This window comes from Mastigoproctus giganteus, chromosome 14, assembly GCF_048544385.1.
Source record: "Mastigoproctus giganteus isolate SK-2022 chromosome 14, ASM4854438v1, whole genome shotgun sequence".
In the NCBI taxonomy this organism is placed as follows: Eukaryota; Metazoa; Arthropoda; class Arachnida; order Uropygi; family Thelyphonidae; genus Mastigoproctus; species Mastigoproctus giganteus.
Genome location: NC_143588.1, coordinates 104,698,380 through 104,715,532, shown reverse-complemented (window position 1 = coordinate 104,715,532; position 17,153 = coordinate 104,698,380). Strand labels below are relative to the sequence as shown.

The 17,153-nt window shown below is 38.5% G+C and overlaps 1 protein-coding gene across 1 annotated transcript; it reads right to left on the bottom strand.

Annotated features, from left to right (window-relative positions):
- Positions 1 to 2,467: 2,467 nt before the first annotated feature.
- On the bottom strand, positions 2,468 to 3,613 carry LOC150075481 (cyclic GMP-AMP synthase-like receptor). Its single transcript, XM_090388504.1, has one exon. The coding sequence runs from the start codon at positions 3,611 to 3,613 to the stop codon at positions 2,468 to 2,470; it is 1,146 nt and encodes a 381-aa protein (XP_090244630.1).
- Between the last annotated feature and the right edge of the window lie 13,540 nt (positions 3,614 to 17,153).

Below are 17,153 nucleotides of genomic sequence, written 5' to 3'. Positions count from 1 at the left end.
GAATGGAAGCAGCTACACTCATGTGCGACCACTCATTTTAAAGCCAACTCTGTCATGATGTCTGGAAAAATAACAGTTTTATGATTAAGCGCATCCTCAAACCCTAAAAGGGATCATAAAATTCAGAGTTTAAATTAGCACAGTGTGTTTTATGAGTCGTGTTGTGTTAAAAAAAGAAAGGCTTTGTCAGTCAGATCAGGTCATGAATTGTGCTGCTGTAACATATTTTCAGACTTTGTAAAATTAGTTAAATGGCAATATAAAGTACTTAGGTAAAAGAAATAGGTAGATCACTTAGAGAAGGTATTCAGGCATATTGTTCACATGCTTTTTTATTCAAGAACTGGTAAATATATAGCAGATTCATACTAATTTAGGCAGCGGTAGTTTAAACATTTTCAGAACGTAACTGTAGTAGTAGTAGTGGCATGTGATGCAAGAAAGCAAGTGTATGAGCTTATGCAGCATCAGCCAAAAAAAAAAAAATATTCACACAACCATTCCCTCTAAAAGTTTGTCCAGTTCCTCCTTAAATTTATTTAACCTATCAACTTCCACAACGACAGATGGAAGTTTGTTCCAGCAATTAACCACCCGCTGGCTAAAGGCAAATTTCCCCACATCTATTCTACATCTGTCTTTTCTTAATTTGAATTTATGCCCCCTTAGGTTCGTAATCCGAACAAGTGGAAGGATCCCATCAGAATTCAGCGTGCTCAATCCATTCAAGGCCTTATATACCTCAATCAGATCACCGCGCAGGTGCCTAGTCTCCAGCCACTGCAATTTGCAGAACTTAAGCCTCTCTTGGTAAGAGGATCTCTTCATTCCCCTCACCAATCTTGTTGCCCTTCTCTGTACACGCTCAAGCAAATCTACATCGTTCCTAAAATGAGGCCTCCAGACCTGTATGCATTACTCAAGGCGTGGCCTGACCATTGCCTTTTACAGGAGGACAATCACCTCCTTTTCCCTGCTAGCAAAATTCCTATATATCATTGACAAAACCCCATGACCTGCCCTGGCAGCCTGTCTGCATTGCTCAGAAAACTTCATATCTGACTGCACAATTACTCCCAGGTCTTTTTCATTTTCTACCTCCTTAAGTGTAGTACCACACAGTTGGTACGTTTCTCTGGGGTTACTTCTACCCATTCTACCCATATGCAGTACTTTGCATTTGTCAAGGTTAAACTTCAGTTGCCACTTCTTAGCCCATCTGCCCAAATTATCTAGATCCTGTTGCAGTAGCACACTGCCATTACTGTCATTAACAACCCTGCCAACCTTTGTATCATCTGCAAACTTTGACATTAAGCCTGATATATACCTTCATCAATATCATTGATAAATATACAAAACAACAGTGGACCGTGGCTTTCTATGTTCAGCACTGTTGTTTGAAAGTGTGAACTTGGAATCAATATATTTTAAAAGGCTAAGCCTGTTTGTCTTTGGTTTACCTTCTGTAGGTTGGTAGAAGCCAATCTCCAATTGCAGACTGATTATAGGAACCATCGGCCAAGTGGCCAGTATTATTTCATTTTAAATTGTTTTCTAGGCCGAACACATTTAGCTTAGATAGCCTGCAATAATGGCTTTCAACGAGTGGGGGAAAAGTACTGGAATTTCAATGAGTGAGGGAGAACGACTGGAATTTCAATGAGTGAGGGAGAAGGACTGGGGTTTCAATGAGTGAGGGAGAACGACTGGGGGTTCAATGAGTGAGGGAGACGCCATCTTCAAATATTAGTGATAAAATTGAACTTCAAAGGATAATTTTACGTGCTTTATGTTACACATACTGTTTTCTCTGCCCACAGTTGTCATTGTTGTAGGATATTTAGGAACATCAGGGACCAACGTCGTATTGTTCCGTATATACTGTCTGTAAATTGTATGTTCTATGTTCGATTTTCTCTTTGTTGGACGAAAAACCCCAGTTTCCGAGGAAAAAATCATGCTATTGTTGTTTATGACCGACTAACTCAGCCATGTTGTGAAAAAGGTCCATACGCAATTTAGAGAGTTATTATATGTGGCGTAATACGGCCTAAAATGCCTAAATTGCTGATACCCCTATCACAACCAACTCAGTGAGAATTCAAAAAAAGATCTTAAGATTTTACATATTTTTCTTTTCAAAGTACAAGAAAATGAACAATAAATGCAAAGTAATTTGTCATGACAATCTAGAATATAAATTGATGACGTTTATTTCACGAAAATAAATAAATACATAAATAATTTAACATGAGTATCCTTGAAAACAAGTAGAATTGCGAATATCTATTTACAATAAAAACTGTTTTTTCCCGTTTTTAATTAATATAGTTAAAAATGGTCGTTGGCATTATTTACATCTTTCACCATAACAAATAGAAAACATTTGTTACATTTCAGGTATAAACGGAAATACATCTTCTTGTGTTTATTTACCCTCTGGCAATTCATTTCCATCACACCACTACTTCTTAAAAAACAAATTTACACTTTTAGGTGAAGACTGTACTGTCACTAATATCTTTTCCAGGCGGCTTTGGACCATTTGCCCCTCTTCCTTTTTCATTTTGTACATCATATTAAAGTCTGGATAGAAAATATGGCTCAACTGGTGTTCCGCGGCACACTCCTTAAGTTTCTCTAGCATAAGCAAAAAACAGTTCGCCATATTTCGTTCGTTCCAGAACTCGGGTTCAGGATGGTCCTTAATCAGCCAAAAGGCAACGGTCTTCACGTAGTAAGAAGGAATGCATTTCCAGTGTTCGTTTTCTTTCAAAAGCTTTACCAGTTTTATTACAGGCTTCAGTGCCATTCGTTTCCTAACTAGGCGTTTCTCTGCGAAAGGACAGTGCAGTCTCCACAAGCGAGGAATGTCTTCTTCAGCAGGACTATAAACACTTCCATCCTTTGGAAAGGGTTTGGGCACCAAAACCCATGGTTTTGTGACCTCATCTTCTAAGATATCTTCCCTTCGATCAACTTTCTTCAAGAATCGCTCTCCGGAAAACTCAAAAACGGGCACTAAATCCACGCTGATTTCAGTCCCATCCTCTGTTGTTATTAATAAGGTTCTTGCTGGACCACTACTGGTCTTCACAATTTTCACAACTCCTTCAAATGTATCCCAAGGAATTTTATCAACCATTCCTTGCATCCAACTTAAAACTTTGGTACATAAAAAATAATTTTCTCCATCGAAAAACCTTTCTAGACCGTGATACCTGTGGTGCAAAATTCCTTCCTGGAACAATTCTTTAATGGATGTGTTCAACTTCACGAAAGCATATGATGGTGGGACATTCACTTCAATTACATTAAAAACATCTTCTCTGCTGAACGGAAGTCGAAAGACGAAGTTAAAATCAAATTCCGTTGCTTCGGCAACACGTAAGCCTTCAAAGTAACTCCCTGTGCCGTCAGTTCTATTAAAAAGGGAATTAAATAAGTTGTCAGTCCTCATTTGATCTTTAATAAATTGCAGCAAACTGGTAACGATTTTACAATGTAGTTTTGCTTCAGTTTTTTCAAGTTTCACTTGATTAGCAAGAATCCGTTTCAAATAATGTTGAAGTCTACTCTTACCATGTCGACCTGTTGTTCTAGTAGGCATTTTGCACCGCGAGCACTTAAATCAATAGCGATAAAGAACTACTCTTCAAATCCCATTTGTCACACGCAAATAACCTCTTCAGACAATAATTTCGGTAGACATGCATCTCTGTTTCTTTTAAGTGCTCGATATTGAAACTCAATCTAACTTTGAAAGTGAAAGCGAAAGATAAGATAAGAAAAGAAAGTCTAAACTGAAACAGAAAATCTAGCTTCCATACTCAAGTGACGTTCTACAGGAGAATTTTAATATTAAAGAACGTATTTTTACTAGATTTCTTCCCTGTCGCGTAGGACAGTGCATACCGTTCTGTCCCCACCCGAGTTAAAAGTATCGGGTTCGAATCCCGTCATTGATTCCAGCAATTTTTATGGGCTTTTCTCAAGACTTGAGTACGTTATTCGGTCTCAGGAGAGAGAGGGTTGTATAGTTTCATCTCCTGTCAACGCGGTTTCCTCCAGCGAACAGGCAAATCGACTATGGAATACACGCAATTTATAGACAAAATATGTACAACTCAAACCCTAATGCATACTTTTTTGGAGTTTCAGTTGCTGCTGTACCTAAAACGCTTCAACAACTTGATTACTCCCTTCAAATGGGGAGTGATTTTAAATTATTTATTTGGTGGCAGAGGGAAATAGATATTCAAAATCTTCCAGTATTATTGTAATGATTTTATTTCTTTATCTTAAAATTCATATTTCTGTACTTCTGGATTATGAGTGGTTATTTTAATATGATGAATGCAAGTTATAAAGATTTCTTGGGGGGGGGATAAGAATCATTTTCTTTTCGTTGTAATAAATATCGCTCAGAACTATTTTAAAAGTTCCCATTATTTATTCGTAAACATTGTCTTGTACTTGTACTATCAAAAGAAGCGGAAGTGACTATTTTGTAATTTCCGCTTTATTTTACTTATTTTATTACTGCTTTCTTATTATCAACTTTAAAATCAATAATAATTATAAACAGAGATATACATAGTACGAAAGTTTATATTTGAAGAGAAATATTTGTTTTATAAGCATGTTTTATTTATGAGAAAAAGGATAGCGTGTAAAATTTTAATAAATCACACATTCAGAAATATGGTTAGTAAATTAAACCTATCGTTCAGTTTTGCCATTATTATGTTAAATGTTATTTTTAACTTAATTTTTCTAGTCTTCATACAAAGATTCATTATTAACACAATATAAAATGTGAATTAGCAATTGTAAACGATTGCTTATTCTGACTATATTTTGCCATAGATCTAGAGCGAATTATTTAAAATCCTATCAATATTATAGTTTATTATAGTTAATGTACGATAAGGCTTCATGTTTTGGGTCTTTACATTTGCTTTTTTTATACTGTATATATATTTCCCCCCCCCTCCCCTTAGATTTGGGCAACACTATTCTTTCCCCCTAAAAATAAGGGGATACGGCCGCAAGGAAAACGTTTAATTCAAAAATTTAAACAGCAATTAGGAAAGGTTTATAAATATCAATTTAAGCATGAAAAGTAATTAAGGATTAGTTATTTTAAAATTTTAAAAATCACTTGAGTTTTAAAATAATATTTTCTATAACAGCATCTAACGTTTCAGCTATTATTTACTTCAGTTCCAATCCCGTCGATGACGTGAGGAATTTTCATGGCCTTTTTCACAGCGTGGCTGAGTTAGTCGGTCTCAGCGAGGGTAGCTTAGTTTTTTATCCCGGAAACTCGGGTTTTTTTCATCCAGCAAGTAGAAAATCGATCACAAAGCACACGCAATTGACAGATAGCATATGTTGCGCCTGAATAAAAGGAAAACATTCATGAGATAGAATCATGCGCTTCGAAGAGCAAATAGAAAGATGGAGGGGTTATGTTGAAGAACTTTATGGCGATTCAAACACATACATATGGAGGAATACGGCGCTAGAAGAACAAGAAAACATGGAGGAGGAGGAGGAAATATTTAACGATGAATTCAACACAGCCTTAAAGTCCCTTAGCAATAACAAAGCACAAGGAATTGACAACATACTGCAGAGCTTTTAAAATACAGTGCAGAAAATCTGAAGAAAGCCTTTTTTGAACTGATAAAGATGATCTACAGGAATAAACATTGGCTGCAGGATTTCTGCACATCAGTCATAATCCCCATGCCCAAGAAATGTCACCAACAGTATGCCAAGACTACAGAACTACACTGGTGTACAAAACTTAAGGACCAACACTGTTTCTAAAGGTTACAACCACAAAATCAAACGAAACAGCCAATAGCGATTTGCGTAACTGTGGCCGTTCAGTAGAAAGCTGGTGCACATGCAAAAATTTGAATCGTGATGAGAGGGCTCACATAAACAGATAAAAGCAGCAGTTCAGCAGTTATGTGCAAATTACCAAATGGTGAGCATGATTGTTACAGACGTTCGATTGGTTTCATACAGTGCTACAGACAACAAAATGGGTCAGTAGACAACATTGGATGACTTTACCCGGGGTCGAATAATTGAGAAGGTAGAAATGAGAGGAGTGTGGCTGCAGAGTTCGGTATTGCCCATAGCATCGTCTCACGTGCCTGGTCGGCCTTCAGAACGACAGGTACAGCTATTCGAAGGACCACTGGTGGTTGCCCACGAAAAGCAACGCTCAATGATGACCGCTATATACTCCTACAGGCCAAGAGGGACCGACACCAGACAGCGGGATCCATTTCAAATCAGCTGCACAGGAGCACAGGATGCAGGATATCGCGGTTTACTGTGGCTAGGCGACACCACAAAGGTGGACTGTTTGCCCAGTACGCTGTGTCCCTTTAACACCTGCCCAACGGAGACATTATTTACAGTGATGCATCGAACGCAAGGACTGGACAGCAGCGCAATGGGGTAAGGTACTCTTTACTGATGAGAGTAGATTCAGTATCAGCGGCGATTCTGGACGTCAGTTAATCTGGCAAGAGGTTAGCACACGGTATAACCCCGCAAACATCACTGAAATAGATCGGTATGGCGGTCGAAGTGTTCTCGTCTGTGGAGGAGTTATCTTAGATGGACGTACACAACTCCAGATACTGGAAGGCGGTACTGTAATCGGTGCAAGCTTCTGTGCTGAGGTAAACCTTCCCATGTGCATCTGTTCCGAGGTGCCATTGGCCCCCGTTCGTGTTTATGGATGATAACGCCATACCCCATCACACTGCAGCTGTTGATATGCTTTTGGAAAGTGAGGACATTGTTCGTATGGATTGGCCTGACCGTTCCACCTATCTAAATCCCATCGAACACATATGGAACGCTCTGGGGAGATGCCTAATGGCACGTCCACACCCACCAGAAAATGTTCACCAGCTGAAGATGGCATTGACAGAAGAATGGACGATGTTACCACAAGAACTTATCAACAACATTGTTCTAAATATGGACAGGTGGTGCAAAGCCTGCATCGACATTAGGGGTGGTCATATCTCCTACTGATTACCACCTCTTCCCTTTGTTCCATCTTTGGCAGTGATGCTTCTGTATCATGGCAGCCAGTGCTATGTTGCCATTTTTGAATAAATTCCCTCTGTACCGTTTGTTTCCGTTGTTGTGTCGGTGTTGTTTCCTTTGTCATTTCTGTATCCCACGAGGTTCCTTTAGTATGCTTTTCCCATATCCAGGCCACTGCTATGAGACACTACAGGTGAAAACCTGACCTGTCCTTAAGTTTTGCACACCAGTGTATAAGTCGTATTACCCATGCATCCAAAATTCTGCTGAAAGGTATCAAAGTTCGTATGGGGAATCATTGAATAATTTCTGGATGACTCACAGTGTGATTTTCGCAGAGGCAGATTGATGAGAGATTGGAAGGTTGAGAATGTTCGGTGAGAAAATGTATAACATGGAAAGAAACCTCTATGTGCGTTCTGTGAATTACTAGAAAGCGTTTGATCTGGAGAGCACTGTTCTCATTGCTTGATAAAATCGGATGCAAGAAGAAGATTATTGGACTGATCTATGACTTATATAGAAGACAAAAGCGGTGATAAGAGTGAGGGGCAGTGGTGTATTCGGGCCAAAATGCACCGGAACGATATTTCGGTACTTTTTTTTCGAAATGTCATAATAGAAAATCGTTAAATTTCTTCATCTAATACTGTATTACGAAACAATGGCATAATCAAAGGGGAAAAAGAAATAATATCTATTTTATCCATTGCTACTAAAATATATATATATTAATAGTAATCTAAACAAGTGGCAAGCTTGTTGTTTATTAAACTACACGGTTCACCATTAGAATTATGGAATCGAAATGTTTATGTCCGAACTTTTTGCAGTCTCATCGTTTTGCTGTTGATCAACAAACAAAAAGGGCAGTCACACAAGAATACCTAACCGATCCTGTATAGGAATTTCTATGATTCTTCTGAACAGAATTTTTTATATTATTTTCGAGTTTGCAAATGAAAGAAAGCTTAGGTAACTATATGCAGTTAATCGACAAGCGTTCCTGTACTATTTTTTTTAGCAATACACCACTGGTGAGGGAAGAATAACAGAAAAAGCTAAAGTTAAAAAGTGAGTAAGACATGGATGCTTACTTTCACCTGGTTTGTTCAATGCCTTTGCCGAAGTGATAATAAAGGAGGAACTTGAGAATAAGAAGTGGGGGATTAAAATAGGTGAAAAGTACGTACAGGCTATTAAGTTTGCAGACTAAGGCAATGATGATTAGTAAAAGGTTAATTCCCTTCCGAACTGATATCGATTTGCACAGGACATTTCATGTAAAACTGAGGTTCAATCCAGAATTGCAATGGCAAAACAATTTTTTAAGAATAAACTGTCCTTGATTACACAGAAGAGGATGTCACAAGAAATTAGGAAGAAGGTAATAAAGACATATATCTGGTCAGTGGCACTATATGCAGCTGAGACATGGATTCTAACAGAGAGACACAAAAAGAGACTTCAGGCCTTCGAAATGCGTGCTGGCGCAGGATGGAAAAAATTAAATAGACTGAAAATGTTTCGAATGTGGAAGTATTAAGACGTGTATAAGAAAAAAGGAAAATTTTAGGTAGAAAAAAAAAATCCAATATATTAAAATGGGTGGGCCACGTGATTCGACATGGTGGTTTGCTTCTGGATGCAATGGAGGGAACTGTGGAGGGGAAAACGCCCTAGGAGTAGACCAAAAAAGACCATCGGGATGTTGCTGGATGAAGCAGGACTTCAGAACTTTGAGGAACTAAAACAAACGGCAAAGGGGAGACAAAAATGGCGACAGCTCATCAGAGGAATCGACCAATCACAAGACTGAATTACTGATAATGATTATATATATGGAGAAATATGCTGTTAGCGTTAATAGCTGATGCTCTTAAAATTCTAATACAACCACAACTATTATTACATCGATTTCAGCCCTTATGCTATATTCTAGTTCATGAAATGTTCGTGTTTTTGAAGGTATACTGTATATACCTTCTCATTTAAGTAACCACTTCAAAGAAATTGCAGGTGTTCTTATATCTAGAGATCGTACAGTTAATGTCTCCATGGTTTGATCTTATTCTTTGGTTAGCTTTTCACTTATACGTTGATTGTGACTCTTGCTGGGTGGTAGGCGCTCCATCGTTAGCGTACCCTATGCACCATTAAAAATATCCCTTCTAAATATAATGGAAAGTTTCAGTTGATAGAAATTTCTGTTTAATGACAGCGACATCATCATCAGCCATTTTTCATCCGCTGCAGGAAGTAGGCCTCTCCAGCAACTATCCAATGACATCGTCACGATAAAAAAAGAAAGGTGTTAGCAATTTTATTCTTACAGCACACAGCCTTAAATTAGTAATATTTTTATGTAGAGATTTCGATCTAACGAAGGGTGTAACTTTCGACCCATGAAAATACTGTTACATCATCATCAGTTTGTAATAATATTAGTTTTTATTTCTTGAAAGCTTTCAAGAAGTGTTTTTGAATATCACTGTGATATGCGTGATATCATTCTTAAAATTGAAATTGAAACTCGTTAAAGCAAAAGAGAATTATAACTAAACTGAAACAGAAATCTCTGGTTTCTGTATAATTCACTTTGTAAACCTGAATCTTAAATGATAAAAAAACTTTTAACATATTTTTAAGCCCCGCCTGCCATGAAATCAATCAACATTGGGATCTATGAGTTTTTAAGGGATGCGGCGTTAACAATTCAGTATTAGTTTTACTAATGGTAAATGATGAAATAAAACAAGCTTACACAGTATTAGCAAAAAAAATCTTCCCACTTAACCGTCTCTCCAATCCAATAGTTTGTCTAGTTCCTCATTGAATTTATTCAAATTATCCACATCAACAACAACAGATGGAAGTTTGTTGCAACAATCGACTACCCTCTGGATGATGGCAAACTTCCACTCATCCATCCTGCCACCATCCTTCTCAATATGATTTATACCACCTCATATGGACAGAATCAAGAAGAGGGAGAATTCCATCAGCATTGAGCTTGCTTAATCCAATAAAAAAAGGAAATTCCTCAAGGAAATCACTTTCCATATGACTAGTGTTCAGATGCAGCAATTTGCGGTACTGAAGTCTTTCTTGAGAAGACCACCGGTTTGTTCTCCTCACCAATCTAATTGCTCTTTTCTATAGCCGTTACAGCAGATCGACTCCTACCTAAAATAAGGATCTCCAGACTAGTATGCAGTACTCAAGATGCTACCTAAGCATTACCTTTTACAATGACATAATTGCCTCCTTATCGCTGCTAGGAAAGTTCTTGTATATCATTGAAAAAACCCCATATCCTGTCTTGGTTGCCAGTCTGTATTGTCAGTGAACTTCATGTTTGATTGCACAATTAACCCCAGGGTTTTTTCATTTTCCACTACGTTGAGTGTAGTACCACACAGTTGGTACGATAATATGGATTACTGCTACCTATACCCGTCATCGTAGGTAGCACAGTTGGAAGAATCGCCGTCCTCTCCACGCGGAGTGGAAAAGAGCTGAGTTCAGGTCCCGTCAAAGACGAGGGGAATTTTATGGGCTTTTTTCACAATGTGGCTGAGTTAGTCGATCTGAGGCTAGGGCAGCATGGTTTTTTTGGTCTTGCAAACAGAAACTCAACCACGGAAGATAAACAATTTACAGACAGTATACACGGAGCAATATTGTCTTAGTCGCTGATGCTCCTAAAGCCCTACAGGTACAAGACCATGTACTTCAAACAGAGTAGACCTTGAGCTGTCTTCTATCTCTTTTCATGTCAGAGATGCTGGTGTCTGTCCCAAGACATGCCCAAACGTGTACAGGGGTTTAATTAGACTCCAGGTGGTGAGATTGTTTTTATGGTATTTTATCCTAAGAAATGTGTAGATGGTATTTAAAAATAGACTTCAGTGATTTTTTTTTTTTCTGTGCAAATGAAAAGTGTAAGGGTGGTGAAATTATTTTTATATGTAGATGGTGTTATCAACTTTTCCAGTTAATTTTCTTTAATAGACTCCAGGTAGATCTTGTTTGTCTTCAACTTTTAATTTGAGTGTATTTTTTAAATAGACACCATGTATATCTTGTTTGTATGTAATTAGACTTGTATTTTTTTTTAAAACTTAACCTTTATAAACAATTAATTGACTTGCCTTAGCCTTATTCAATATCTATGGTGCTCATTTTTATTTTTAACGTGTGCTTTCGAAGAAAACACAAACACCAAATTAAAATTCTAACTTTTTAATAAGCAATTTTTTAAAAAAATGTTCATTTGTATTTCTCCGATTACAAACAAAGAGTAGATTTTCGGTTGTATTTAAGAATTCCATTCTTCAATCTTCATGGAGTTGCTCCAAAATGATTATCATTATCACGATGATCACGAATATAGCAGGGCGTTGTTTTCAGCTGCCTCCTTTCTGTTGTTACCTGTGGAAAGAAAAAACAATGTTAGCAGACTATTATAATCCCAAGATAATAGGTAGTTTCAGTTCTATAGATGCTCTTCAAAACATACAAAATTGCCTAAACATGTCATGAGTGATTTCCTCGCTAGTCAACCAACTTAAGATAGACATCGACCTCAAATAATTAACTTTCAGAGGAACAAAATTATAGTTTCAGGACTTAATCACACGTTCCAATGCGACCTAGATGACCTGTCGGCTCTCGCTGACGCAAACGATAAATATCGTCTCCTTCTGGTTTGTGTGGATTGCTTCTTGTGATATGCTTGGGTTAGAAATCTTAAAAGCAAAAAATCTAATGAAATGGTAGAGGTATTCAAATCTATTCCAAAAAGAAGAAATTCCTTTCTGCGTTAATACCGAGCAAGGCAAAGAATTCACTAATGCTCCTCTTCAGGCCTTATTCAATAATATTAATCTCTTAATATCAATTTCTGCATGAGATCAGAAAAGAAAGCTGCTATTGCCGAACGATTCATCCGAACACTCAAAGAAAAAAAAAAAAAATGGATTTCTTTTTGCAAAAGTTGGAAATATAGTCATATCCTCGACGATTTTGTGGACACTTGTAATCGAGCCCCCACCATTCAATTGGTAGGGTCCCTGGAAGTGTTGCTCTTGCTAACGAAGTGTATGCAAGACTTTGCTCGAGCCAAAATTCAGAATCCTAAATTTAAATTCGGAGATACAGTTTGTTTTGAGTAGTGCACCTTTCCCCAAAGGTTACTGGGGAAACTGGACGAGAGAAGTGTTTGCTGTTTCTCGAGTTTTGAAGCGTAACACCTTTGTTTAGAGACTGGTTGTGATGGTGAAGAAATCGAAGGAACGTTCTACGAATCGCAGTTACAGAAAGTTAACTTCGACGATAATCTTCCCCGTGACATATACTCTATCAAAAGAGTACTTAAGGAAAGGACAATTAAAGGACAACGCCAGTATTTAGTCAAATGGTCAGGCTGCCCCCAATCTTTCAACAGGTGGATAAGCACTCAAGTTGTTTTACTTTACGCTCCCCAGTAATGCTAGTATGGATTTGTATCCCAACTGACAACAGAAATGTACATCAAGGATCAGTACTCTGAAGTCAAATAGGTATTTGAGTTGGGCGACAGTAATATGTGCCAGTGATCGAAAATCTTTTCAAAGTCAAAAACAGTAGAAATGTTAGAAAGACTTCGACTCGATTTGTGCCACCAGCCTAAATATCTCACGAATAACGTGTCTCTCTGAATTGCGATTGGTGCGGGGTCCCCACGAATTTTGTTTTCTTTCCAACGATTCATCGACTGCCAAGGTGAATATCATGGAAGCTACATAATTCGTTCATAAAGTGAAACTGTAAATAGCATCAAAATCGTTGTCGGCCAATAGAGACTGGTTGTGATGGTGAAGAAATCGAAGGAACGTTCTACGAATCGCAGTTACAGAAAGTTAACTTCGACGATAATCTTCCCCGTGACATATACTCTATCAAAAGAGTACTTAAGGAAAGGACAATTAAAGGACAACGCCAGTATTTAGTCAAATGGTCAGGCTGCCCCCAATCTTTCAACAGGTGGATAAGCACTCAAGTTGTTTTACTTTACGCTCCCCAGTAATGCTAGTATGGATTTGTATCCCAACTGACAACAGAAATGTACATCAAGGATCAGTACTCTGAAGTCAAATAGGTATTTGAGTTGGGCGACAGTAATATGTGCCAGTGATCGAAAATCTTTTCAAAGTCAAAAACAGTAGAAATGTTAGAAAGACTTCGACTCGATTTGTGCCACCAGCCTAAATATCTCACGAATAACGTGTCTCTCTGAATTGCGATTGGTGCGGGGTCCCCACGAATTTTGTTTTCTTTCCAACGATTCATCGACTGCCAAGGTGAATATCATGGAAGCTACATAATTCGTTCATAAAGTGAAACTGTAAATAGCATCAAAATCGTTGTCGGCCAATAGTACAATGATTTGAAATTTGAGAACCACTGTTTCTGCGATACTCGTGAGTTCATGTAATTGCTTGGCTCTTGCGGTCTGCAGCCCTTGCTTCTCTTCACGCACTTTGCTGTAAGTAATTGCAACATCTCATTGGGCAGAAATAGCTATTGCATGTTCCATACATATCGACATTCCTAATTGTGACTACACTTTTTTTTTTTTTAAGAATTGATTTAAATTTACAATTGCTCTTTTTTGAGATTTTCACAACCACCACCTTTATTTGAAATGTTAATCAGAATAATATCGATTGTAAGGGAGTCTAAATAAAACTCACGGGTCCTGGTTTGATCTTCCAGGTAATGAAAACAATTCTGCATTCTGAAATAAAGATAGATTTCAATAACACAATAAAATCGACTTAAAAAACAGCTTTTAGGAGGAAAAACGCGCACCTCAGTGTATACTCTAAGTTATTTGTGAATTTGGTCGATCAAATGGGCAAGACGGACAGCTTCAGCCTCACAGGAATTATTTTAGAACAAAGCTTCCATTTTTCACTTATAGTGTTTCTTCCTCTGCGATTACATTTAAATTATTTCCACTTTCTACAGTTTCGTTAAAAGAACCAGTAGCATCACACCATCTCGTTTCAAGAGGAAAGTGTTTGGCCTCGAATCCAAGAATATTTTATTATTATTAATATCATTTTATTTCCACATCAGTGGGCACCCCTGGAACAGCCTGGTTCGGCTAGAAGGGTGTACATTATGCAAATTTGATCTCTTTTCCAATGAACGTTATTACATTCATTGGAAAAGAGATCAAAACAGATTGCAAATAAATAACAAGGTAAATATCAATACATAAAATAATAAATAATAAAATAAATAAAGAACAAACAATAAAAAAACACAGTGGTAAATCCAGGAAAGCCTTTGCAGGGAATTCTTTTCACATAGCACTTATTGTTCGTGTTTGTAGAGTTCTTTCACTATGTCCTGTCTATAGCACTTCGAGCTGCAGAAAGATGAGGCATCAATTCCCAGAGAGTTATACATTCCGAACGTATTTGCCGGGAACACTGACCAACTCCTGCCGAATTGCCCAGTACGCCGCAAGCGTTTTTAGCCTGGCCATTGAGGTGGTCTTTGAAAGTAAGCCGATCATCCCACTTCAACCCCAAATCCGTGTGGGAGTGAACCTTTATTAATAGTCCTCCTTTTTATTTAAGTCATCTGAGCTGCTCTTTGATTATTCAGTTTTAGTCCCAGACGTCCTAGATAATTCTGGAGCTCGCACAGTACTATCTGATTTTCATAGGCGACTGCCTCAGCTTTTGCTGGATCATCGGATGTGACCAGCATCTTAAGATCATCAGCGTATGAAATGAAGTTTGTGTGCTTCGCAAGGAAGGGCTCTAGTGCTGCGGCAAGAAACCATGATGAAAGAACTCCTCCTTGTGGGATGCCGACAGAGGTCCTGGTGGACATCTCCAATCTATGATCATATTTAATAAGTATTTGCCTATTGATGAGGAGCTGATGGAGGACAGCAAGAACCCTTCGATTCTGAAATAAAAGATTTGTATGTATGTCTAGGAATAAGATTTCAAGTTGTTTCTTAGAGTTAAGGGCGTTTTGGACTGCCCAGCTGGTCATTAATATATTTGAAAGCGTAGACCTCCTGGGAATAACAGTATGAAGATGCTGTGGACGCCCATTGAAGTAGTGATCGACTAAGGTGGACTGTATCGTTTTTTCAAACACTTTTAGTAGTCCACAGGAAATAGATATTGCTCTGTAATCTCTGGGATCTTTTGGTTTATTAGTTTTTGGAACTAATACAGCATGGTAGACATTCCATATTGTCGGTGTGATACCAGTCTCGAGGATGCGGTTGAAGAGGTGATGTAACAAGTCAATCACATAGAAACTGATTATTCTGAGAATAAAGAGGGGAAATCCGTCGGGACCAACTGTAGATTTATTGGAAAGGCTGTTTATTGCTTTCATAATCATTTCCCTTAATACCTTAATATGCACAAGCTCGGTCCTGGCCTTATCTGTGATGGCCGCTACAGGGAGGAGCGGATGTTTTTCCTGGTCAGAGTGGAAGGTTGACTGTGTCCACAGTTTTATCCTTTCTTCATCCATTTCCACCTGACAACCACGTGTGGAAACGATACGCTTGGAATGCCTAAGTCTTCTCTGGATATATATACGATGTGCCTTTTTCCAAACACGCAGGAAATTCGCTCTTTGTTTGTTTGTTGTAAGCTATGTGAGATCTAGCATGAAGCCAGACTTTTTTCAGGTTCTGTAGGCTTTTTGCTTTAGATTAAAAGTCTCTTTCGTTTCGGAGTTGAACCGCCACTTAGTGTTTGAGGAGATTTTAATTGTCTTTGACGCACCAATGAGAGCAATGTGTCTCAATTCGTTAGAAATGGCATTAATTGCCTCTTCCACTGGTTTGAAGCAGAGATTATTCCAGTTAAATTCATTAAGTTCATCTTTAAGTTCAGTGAGGATAACATTTGGCTTTACTAGGTTGGTTGAAAACGTAGTTACTGTATGTACCGGGTCCGCTGGTTTGGTCGCGGTTCTGTTGTGGTTCTGTTCACTTAACTTTCTATCCACCATGCTCGACAGCAGCAAGTACGGATATATTTCCTTGTGCTGTAACTGCTGAGCCTGCATCATCCCCAGGCCTCCCTCTCCCACTGCCATGGCTTTGCAGCTGGTAGTTTCGATTGACTAATTTTCCCTGGTGCAATCCGTGGGTCTAGATCAAATTCCATCCTAATATCATTGCTGAATTCTTCGGTGATCCAGATTAGTTGCTTCTTGGTTACCGCGTGCTCAATGTCATCCATATACTGACGTAGCCGAGTGGTTAGGAGCGAGAGTGCTTAGCACGCATTCCTTGAGTGGACCGGGGTTCAAGCCTGTGACTACTAAATACGATAAATATTTGTATTGACGATTTATTGTAAACTCTACTGACTTGGTTGTCGTGCTGGAGTATAAACAGAAAATTTAATTTACATCAGGTGTGTGAGGCTGTACAGGTTCTCCGTACTTGCTGTTGTCGAGCATGGTGGATAGTGTTAGACTGAACCACAGGACATCTCTCTGAAAGGTTCCTCTTCTGATGGGGATTGGCCTAATGTTGTCGACCTTAATGGCGGTTCTCCATTTCGCCATCTTTTCTCCTAGGAAGTTCGTCACTATCGGATTGACTTTGTAGATGTTCAGCGCCTCTATTAGCCAGTTATGAAACACGGAGTCAAAAGCCTTGTGGTAATTGATGTGGTTGCGGCGCTTCTTGTAGGCTTCCTCGCCTTGTAGATACCTTGTAGGCATCTATGGTCAATTGCTCCTTTCATCCTTTGCTCAGCTGCTTGCATCCTTTCTGATGTTCGGCCATTATGTTCTGGCTCTCCTATGGTCTTCTATTCTGGATATCTTCTTGGTTATGCAACTGGTCAGAATCTTTTTGGGAGGCCTGTATTTCGCCGAAACCCGGCGAAATAGGTTCTGTTTTACTTCTTCTTCCCGAATCGCTCTCATACGTTTTATGGGTTTTCTCCAATATCCAGGGGACTCTGCTTATGTCTTCCCTGCTCCATATATTGCCCCAGAGCTCCTCAATTGTCTTCTGC